Raw genomic sequence first — 8,714 nt, forward strand, 5'->3', positions numbered from 1 at the left:
TGGGAGGCAAGGGCAGACAATCTAGGTCAAGCGGGGCCACAAAGCAAGACCTTGTTTTTCAACTAAGCCAAGCAGGGCACAAGGCCCGGGCTGCGGGGCGGAAGGCAGCGGCGATCGTTCCGTCAAGGTCTCCGAGCCGGAGGGGAGCGCAGTGTCGGACACAGTGTTGCAAAAGTCCCTCTGGCAATCAAGCAGGGAATGGCTGCATTCCCAGGAGGGGACGAAGGGGCCTCGAACTCCTGATAAGCTTTCCAGCGGCCACGCTCCGCCGGAACCAGCGCGGCGGTCCGCAGCGGGAACCGCGGCCCGCGCCCGCTCCCCGCGCGCGCGCCCGAACGCCCCGGGACCTGCCGGGAACGCGCGCGGCCGCCCGGAGCGCGGTTGGCTGAGAGCGTCGCGCGGCCCCGCCCCCCGCCCCTCTCGCCCCGCCCCCTCCAGCCCGCGCGAAGGCCCGGCCGCCCAGTCCAGCGGAAGAACTTTTGGCTCTCGGCGGCTCCCGTCCACGCCCCGCTCCCACGTGACCCAAACAGATTCGGGTACTTCCGCTTCCCTTCGGCTTTCTTCTCGTCGGTGTCCCCGGCGGGTCCCGAGCCGGGTGAGTTGAGCGAGCGACGGGCCGGGGCGGGGGGAAGCGGGGGGTGGCGTCGAGGGCGTCTTTGCCCCATGCTGACCCTCCCCGCCTTCCTTCTCACCCTGCCAGGTCCCCGCGGAAGCGGTGGCTGGCGTCGTCATGGCGGAGCTGACGGCTCTGGAGAGTCTCATCGAGATGGGTTTTCCCAGCGGACGCGCGTAAGAGCGCCCCGAACCTCCCCGATCTCCCCGAGCCCCCGGCCCCGGGGTGGAGGGCCGTGGACCTGCCCTGGCCTTCGCCCCAGGCCGCCCGTCACGATGGCCGGCGGGCGCTTGCTCACGGTGTTTCTGCCTCCAGGGAGAAGGCTCTGGCCCTCACGGGGAACCAGGGCATCGAGGCCGCGATGGACTGGTGAGCGGACGGGCGGGCGGGCGGGCGGGCGCCCGGGCTGGAGGGGGCGCCCCCGGGCCAACCTCCCCTGCCGACTTGCCCTGGCAGGCTGATGGAGCACGAAGACGACCCCGACGTGGACGAACCTCTAGAGATGCCTCTTGGACATATCCTGGGACGGGAACCCACCTCCTCAGAGCAAGTCGGCCCTGAAGGTGCAGACAGGGAGAGAGACAGCCTGTGATTTACTTGGCAGGGCCGGAAGAGAATCACGAGGCATAGTCATGCCTGTTGCTTATTTGTAGGACCTGGGTCTGCTGCAGGCGAAAGCAAACCAACTTTGACCGAAGAAGAAAGACAAGAACAGACTAAGAGGTACAGTAAAGAATAATCTTACTTTCCCCGGAATCGTGTGACACCCCCCTCAAATGTAAACACAAGCTTTGTCGGATAGATTGACAACACATTTCCTAAGTTCTTCCAAAAAAAAAAAAAAAGTCCTGGGCTCTCATATGCAGAGCATAAGTTCTACTAATGAACTACTTTAGGTTGTCTGGTGATTAATTGTGGTTAAGAGTCTCATGGACTTTCTTGCCCCAGACCGCTCTGAACCACAATCCCCAGATCTTAGCCTCCTGAGCAGCTAGGATTACAGGTGTGAGCCACTGGTGCCTGGCATCACTCAGCTGTTTTTCTTTCTTTTTTTTTTTTGTTGCCACTTCTGGGGCTTGAACTTAGGGTGTGAATACTGTCCTTGGGCTTTCTCAAGGTTAGAGCTCTACCACTTGAGCCATAGCACCACTTTGGCTTTTTTTATGTATGTGGCATTGAGGAATCGAAGTCGGGTCTTCGTGCATGCTAGGCAAGCACTCTACCACTAGGCCAAACTCCCAGCCCTCAGCTGTTTTTCTTGAACTCTTTCATTTCTTCGACACAGAATGTTGGAGTTGATGGCCCAGAAGCAGCGGGAACGTGAAGAAAGGGAGGAGCGAGAGGCACTGGAACGAGAAAAGCAGCGCCGGAGACAAGGGCAAGAGCTGTCGGCTGCCCGACAGAAACTACAAGAAGATGAGATGCGCAGAGCTGCTGAGGAGCGAAGGAGGGAAAAGGCTGAAGAGTTAGCAGCCAGGTCTGAGTGATGGGCAACTGTTGAGAATGAAACCAAGATTTGCTTTGTCCATCTCCAACCTACTTTCTTTTCTGTCTACATTCCAGGCAAAGAGTTCGGGAAAAGATTGAAAGGGATAAAGCAGAAAGAGCCAAGAAGGTGAGTAATTGAGAAGACAGTAGGTAACTAGATGAGGGGGTTAATTTTCTTTTTAGCTTCAGGTGAAAAACTGGTTACAGGATTGCCTTCTCCTGATCTGTTTCTCGACAGTACATGAGTATCTGACTGAATTCTTCCTTTGCTCTCCAGTATGGTGGTAGTGTAGGTTCTCGGTCAACCCCACCAGTGACAGAGACAGAGCCAGGTCCTCTCCCCTCCTCTCCCAGCCAGGAGCCACCTACCAAGCGGGAGTATGATCAGTGTCGTATACAGGTACTAATTCTGATACCTCTTTTTTTTTGAGTGGGGGGAGGGGGAATGGGCTCTACTTTTTGCTATTGGAGATAAGAGTCCCATGGATTTTCCTGCCTGGGCTGGCTTTGAACTGTGTTCTCAGCCTCCTCAATAGCTAAGGTTATAGGCATGATCCATGGATACCAGGCCTCCTACCTCTCTTGCTCCCAGAACCTCTTCATTGGTATACAAGGGGCCCAGCTTTACTTCTCCCCACCTTTTCAGCTATGTTGTTTGCCAAATCTCTCCTTTCTTTGTAAATGACTTTTGAACTCTTGTACTCTTAGGAAAGATACCAGTTTCACCTGCCCTAGTCGATTTTAAAGTCCATACCTCCCAGTTACCCTTTTACTTGTTCATGATGTTTTTTTTGTTTGTTTTTTAAGTACTCAGCTGTTTTTGTGATGTTATTGATCCTGACAGTGTGATCTTGTCCTGTTTGTCTTAGACTGGGAGGAAGCTAGGGTCCTTGCTTTTAAAACTTGGTAAAGCCCACAGCACACATGCTTCTTCATTACATGCTTTAGTAGTTGTACTTGAGTTGTAAAATGCTTCCAGTCCCTTTTAAGAGAAAGGAGGGGCCTGCTTTAGCTCTTCTTTGCCTTACTTGGGCATCTTACTTTTGATTCTCACAGTATTGGGATCTCCTTTGCCTTCTAGGTGAGGCTGCCAGATGGGACCTCACTGACTCAGACATTCAGAGCTCGGGAACAGCTGGCAGCTGTAAGGCTCTATGTGGAGCTTCACCGTGGGGAGGAAGCTGGAGGAGGCCAGGACCCTGTGCAGTTGCTCAGTGGCTTCCCCAGACGGGCCTTCTCAGAGGCTGACATGGAGCGACCTCTGCAGGAGCTGGGTATGGCCTTTGTTACCTAGAACCAGGACTGGTGGGTTTGGGGCATGTTTGGGAAAAGGAGGGATGTAAAAAAAAGGTATTTTATGAGAAATGGTGTGGCCAGGAACTTGGGGAGCAAAAGCACTATCAAGCCTGCTTTTCTTCCATCTTTAGGACTCGTGCCTTCTGCTGTCCTCATTGTGGCCAAGAAATGTCCCAGTTGAGGGGCTTTTATCTCACCATCCCTCTTGACCTTTTCATCTTTGATACAGCACTGACATCTCCTTCCTAATAAATAGATCTTTGGAGTTCTGTATATGCCTGGCTTCTTCCTGAATGGTTGGAGGGACAAAAATGAAGTAGAGGAAGACATTAAAAGGAAGGCATTTGCATAAATTGATATGTTTCTATGACATACATACCGTTAGCCTAATTTTGATTAAGTTCTAAATTCTAAGTCCCAGAGAATGTAATTAGAGATTCCCTCCTTGAACAATTGTTTGTTAAACTTGTCATTTAAAATATGATGTAAACATAAGCCATATAATTAATGATTGTTGTTCTAAAAAAAAAAAAAAGCATTTGGATTAGGCACTAGAGGCTCATGTCTTTAATCCTAGTTACTCAGGCAAGATCTGGAGATCATTCAAAGCCAGTCCAGGCCTAAAACTCCTTGAGACTCCATCTTTAGTTAGCAAGCAGAAAAGTGGTTTGGAAATGTGGCTTATGTGGTAGTACACCAGATTGAGCAAGCCCAGCTTCCAGGACAGTTCTAAATTCCACAACAGGCAAGGAGGAATTAAAGGGTATTTTGAGTAGAACTTCTTCCTCTTCTGAAGTTTCCAATGAAGAGACTTCTTGTTTATATGATTTGCTGCTTCAGAAGTGGAGGGGGTACCTACAATTCTAGTTACTCAGGAGGCTGAGATCTGAGGATTACAGTTTGAAACTAATCCAGGCAAGAAACTCTTGAGATTTGGCCCCAGTTAACCAACAAAAAGTTGGAAATGGCATGGGAGGGGAAAACTGGGAGAAAGTGAAAGGATGACATTTTCCAAAAAGAAATACACTTTTTATCTGTAATCCCTCTGTACATCACCTTTTTCTTTTTTTGCCAGTCCTGGAGCTTGAATTTAGGGTCCTGAGCACTGTCCTTGGGCTTTCCTCAAGGCTAGCACTCTACCACTTGTGCCATAGCACCACTTCTGTCTTCTGTGTATGTAGTACTGAGGAATCGAACCCAGGGCTTCCTGCATGCTAGGCAAGTACTCGACCACTAGGCCAAACTCCCGGCTGTACATCACCTTTATAATGACAAATAAAATAGTTGAAAGTGAGCCAGGTGCTGGTGGCTCATACCTGTAATCCTAGCTTCTCAGGAGGTTCAGATCTGAAGATCGTTTTCAGACCTTGTAGGAAAGTCGATGAGACATTTATCTCCAATTAACTATCAAGTGTTCTCAAATGTCATCAAGTGGAGCTGTGGCTTAAGTGCTAGAGTGCCAAAGAAAACAGTGCACATAGGGCCGGGAGTTTGGCCTAGTGGTATAGTGCTTACCTAGCATGCACGAAGACCTGGCTTTGATTCCTCAGTACCACATATACATAGAAAAAGCCAGAAATGGTGCTGTGGCTCAAGTGATAGAGCTCTATAGCCTTGAGAAAGCCCAAGGACTGTGCTTAGGCCCTGAGTTCAAGGCCCAGGATGGCAAAAAAACGGTGTGGGAAAGGGCTGGAATGTAGATCAGTGTCAAAATGCTTGCCTCACAAGTACAGTATCATGGGTTTGATCCCAAGTACCAAAAAAGACAAGACATATGCAATTAAAAAAAAGAAAGGTGGGAGGGACAACAGGATACATTGCATGTCACCTTTCATTCTGTAGGTGGAATATATGAATTAAAATCCTCACTAGCAATTTTCCTTTTTGGGGGAAGGATCCATTCCTGGGACAGAATTCAAGGCCTGAACACTGTCTTTGGGATTTCTCAAGGCTAGCACTCTACTACTTGAACCACCACACCACTTCCAGCTTTTTCTATGTATGGGGTATTGAGGAATTGAACCCAGGTTTTCGTGCATGTTAGGCAGTCATTCTACCACTAGGCCAAACTCTGCCCCCATGCCTTGACTTCTTTAAGCCTGGTTTCTTCTTCAGTAGAACAGGGGACAGCAGTATCTCTTGGGGTTATCATGAGGTTGCCATAGTCTTTTAGCAGTGTCTTGGTACTTAGTCCTCAGTAAATTTCCACGGGGGCCTCTTGATACTGCTAATAACCTCTACCTAGTGTCTTATTCAGCAGACTGCTGCCTTAATCCTGAGTGTAGGGAAGAAACATTAAATAACACCAATGTTGTTAAGGTTGTGACTCCACCACTGTTATTCATTTCTGAGTTTGAACTTCAGTGTTTGGTATTCTAAGTGCTATTAACATGCATAAGACCCTGGGTTCAGGCTCTTAAAAAAAAAAAAAAAAGGTAGGGGGTGGGGGGGAGGGAAATGGGTACCAAGACATGTGAAAGGGTATCAATGTATGTGAATTAATGCATCTTCTATCTGGCAAATACCATGTAACCCTTTTACTAATTACAATAAAAAAAAAAAAAGGTAGGCCCGTCTCCTGAATAGGTAATATTACAGGTATGAGCCATTGATGCCCAGCCATCTACGAGGTTCATATCTCCAGTAGCAGAGTGCCAACATTGAGTGAAAAATACAAGGGACAGCACCCAGGTGATGAGTTCAAGCCCTAGTATCAAATAGTACAAAAAAACCCACAAAGAGGCATGACTTAGATTTACTTCCTGTAGAGCTCCAAAATCTTGGCTTTATTCTATGCTCAGTGGCAGAGATGAAATCTACAATGGTTGATTGGGATTCCAATTCAAAGACTGGAAAGCATGTGGATGGAAGTCCACTACATTTATTGAGACTGTTCTATTCCAGGAATGTGCACTTCACAGGCTTTTTTTTTTCTTTCCTTTTGCCAGTCCTGGGCCTTGAACTCAGAGCCTAGGCACTGTCCTTGAGCACTTTTGCTCAAGGCTATAGCTCTATCACTTGAGCCACAGCACCACTTCCAGTTATTTCTGTGTAAGGGATACTGAAGAAATCAAACTCAGGGCTTCATGCATGCTAAGCAAGCACTCTTACCACTGAGCCATATTCTCAGTTCCATGCATGGTAGGCAAGCACTACCACTAGGGCACACTCCTTGGCCCCTCTAAGTTGAGGGTCAAAAGCCTAGAAAGATCAGATCTTGACTGACAAAAACCATACCTCTTTAACCACAGGTAATGCTTCACAAAAAACATTCTGGCACACCTGAATTGCTAGATAACCCTGCCCAAAGGGCCTTATATGTATCCACTGCTAATAACATGCTTAAGAAAATTATATTAATAACACAACCTGAGCTGGGCATCTGTTGCTCATCTGTGTAATTCTGGCCACCCAACAGCCTGAGATCTGAAGATCAGGGTTCCATGCTAGGAAGTGCAGCCAAATCCTCAAGACCCTTATCAATTAACTAGTAAAAAGCTGGAAGTGAATGATACAATGGGCCCTGAGTGAAGAAGTTAAGCAAGAACATAGAAGTTCCGAGTTTTAATCTCGGGCGGGGACTGTGGTGGCTCAGGTGGTAGAATGCCAGCCTTCAGCAAAAGAAGCTCAGGGTCAGTGCCCGGGCTCAGTATTCAAGTCCCAGGAAGTGCACGCACATATAACACCTCCTGACTTGACAGTTTTGAACACGTGGCCGCTAAGCCAGTTGGCCTTAAACTTTCCCAGAGGAGTAGAGGACGGTCGCGGGCAGGGGCGGCCCGGGTGCCGGCCGCGCCGCCCCGCAGCGAGGCATTAGCAGAGGTCCATCTGCACAGCTTACTCCCGGGATGCACAAACAGGAGTTACTGTTCCTTCCACTCCATGTACGTCACGTCCGGCCCCCATGCCGACCCCGGCCCGGGCCGTGCTCAGGCGATGGAGGGGCCTCCCGGCGCCCGGCCCGCCTCACTCCGGCCTCCCGGGGCTGCTAGCCATCCAGCGCTTCCTCCAGGCCACGTTCTGCTGCGTGGCCGCGGCCTTCTGCAGCTCATCCATCACCAGCCGCTGCCTCCAGCTCGCCTCGTCCGTGAGCAGCCGGTTCTGCTCGGGCATCTCCTGCCGGGAGAAGGCGGCTCGGGATCCTCCGCACACCCGCACACCCCCTCGGGCGCTCCCCGTCCTACCTTCAGCTTGTCCCGCTTCAGCACCCCTCCGGGTGTCACCAGAGCGTAGAGCACGGTGCCCACGGCGGCCCCCACTCCCAGACATGCGGCCACCTGCGTCACCTTGGTCCGGGAGCCCATGGCTGACCGCGGGGCAGGAGAGGCCGGCTACAGCGTCTCCTGCCGCGTCTCGATGCTCCTGCTCCGGCTAGAGCGTCGGCGAGGCGCGGTGGGGCGGGGCTCCGGGGGGGCGGGGCTTCCAGGGACGGGGCGGGGCTCCCAGGGACGGGGCGGGGCTCGAGAGAACCTGACACCAGAAAAGAGGAGTCCGGAGCGCCTGGGCCTAGGGGTGGGGAAGGTTGAGCATGGTGTGTGGGTCCAGCTCAGTCGAAGCATGTTTCTTTTTCGCCCACGGAGACCCACCCTAGGCCTGAGTTCAATCCCCAGCCTCATGCACAACAGAACAAACAATCTGATTTACCACCAAGCCATCCCAGCACTGGGAGGGAGGTCAGGCTTTAGAAGGATCTGCCTAGCCTAGTACACTTAAGCCAGATCTGTCTACCTTTCCCAATCTTCCTCCCCCCACCCCCAATTTCTCTTACTATCCTTCTCCAGTTTTTCTCCCATTTCTTTTAGAAGCATACATTAGCTACATACTGGAAATCAGGATATACTGGGAATCAGGATATTCAGACCCTTTATCACTCTTCCTCCTTTCTCTGCTCATACTCTAAACCTATCTTTAAAGGCGGCATTGTTTTTCTTGCTATAGGTGGGAATAAAAAAGTTCAGGGCTCTTCCCTCTCCTGTGGACACTTGCTTTCTCCTCTCACCTCCCCCCTCCCACCCTAGTGTGTATTAATTGATTGTACTAAGAAGTTTTGCCTTAGTATTTGTTGGTCAAGGATCTTGAACTCTGAGTCTGGGTATTGTGCCTGAGCTCTTTAGTTCAAGGCTACAGTGCCACTTTCTGTCTTCTGGTGGTTAATTGGAGATGAGTTTCATGGACTTTAGTGCCCAGGCTGGCTTTGAACCACGGTCCTCAGATCTCACTCACCTGAATAGTTACGATTACAGGCTTGACCCATCGGGCCTGGTAGATATAGATATATTTTAATCAGAATAATCTCTATTGCTCTTTTCCCACCCAA

General features: G+C 50.4%; 2 protein-coding genes across 2 annotated transcripts; one reads left to right on the top strand and one right to left on the bottom strand.

The window, feature by feature from the left end:
• Positions 1–497: 497 nt before the first annotated feature.
• Positions 498–3,670, top strand: Ubxn1 (UBX domain protein 1). The gene is made up of 10 exons (XM_090347514.1): positions 498–595; positions 701–789; positions 929–982; positions 1,070–1,176; positions 1,267–1,336; positions 1,899–2,090; positions 2,177–2,228; positions 2,379–2,501; positions 3,183–3,375; positions 3,529–3,670. The coding sequence occupies exons 2-10, from the start codon at positions 731–733 to the stop codon at positions 3,576–3,578; spliced, it is 900 nt and encodes a 299-aa protein (XP_090203640.1). The 5' UTR covers positions 498–595; positions 701–730; the 3' UTR covers positions 3,579–3,670.
• Positions 3,671–6,946: 3,276 nt separating this feature from the next.
• Uqcc3 (ubiquinol-cytochrome c reductase complex assembly factor 3) lies at positions 6,947–7,754 on the bottom strand. Its single transcript, XM_090347515.1, has 2 exons — positions 7,582–7,754; positions 6,947–7,513 (listed from the first exon to the last, which is right to left on the bottom strand). The coding sequence occupies exons 1-2, from the start codon at positions 7,699–7,701 to the stop codon at positions 7,364–7,366; spliced, it is 270 nt and encodes an 89-aa protein (XP_090203641.1). The 5' UTR covers positions 7,702–7,754; the 3' UTR covers positions 6,947–7,363.
• Positions 7,755–8,714: the final 960 nt, after the last annotated feature.

The sequence above is a fragment of the Megascapheus bottae genome, chromosome 16, assembly GCF_031878675.1.
Source record: "Megascapheus bottae isolate mThoBot1 chromosome 16, mThoBot2.hap1, whole genome shotgun sequence".
Lineage (NCBI taxonomy): Eukaryota > Metazoa > Chordata > Mammalia > Rodentia > Geomyidae > Megascapheus > Megascapheus bottae.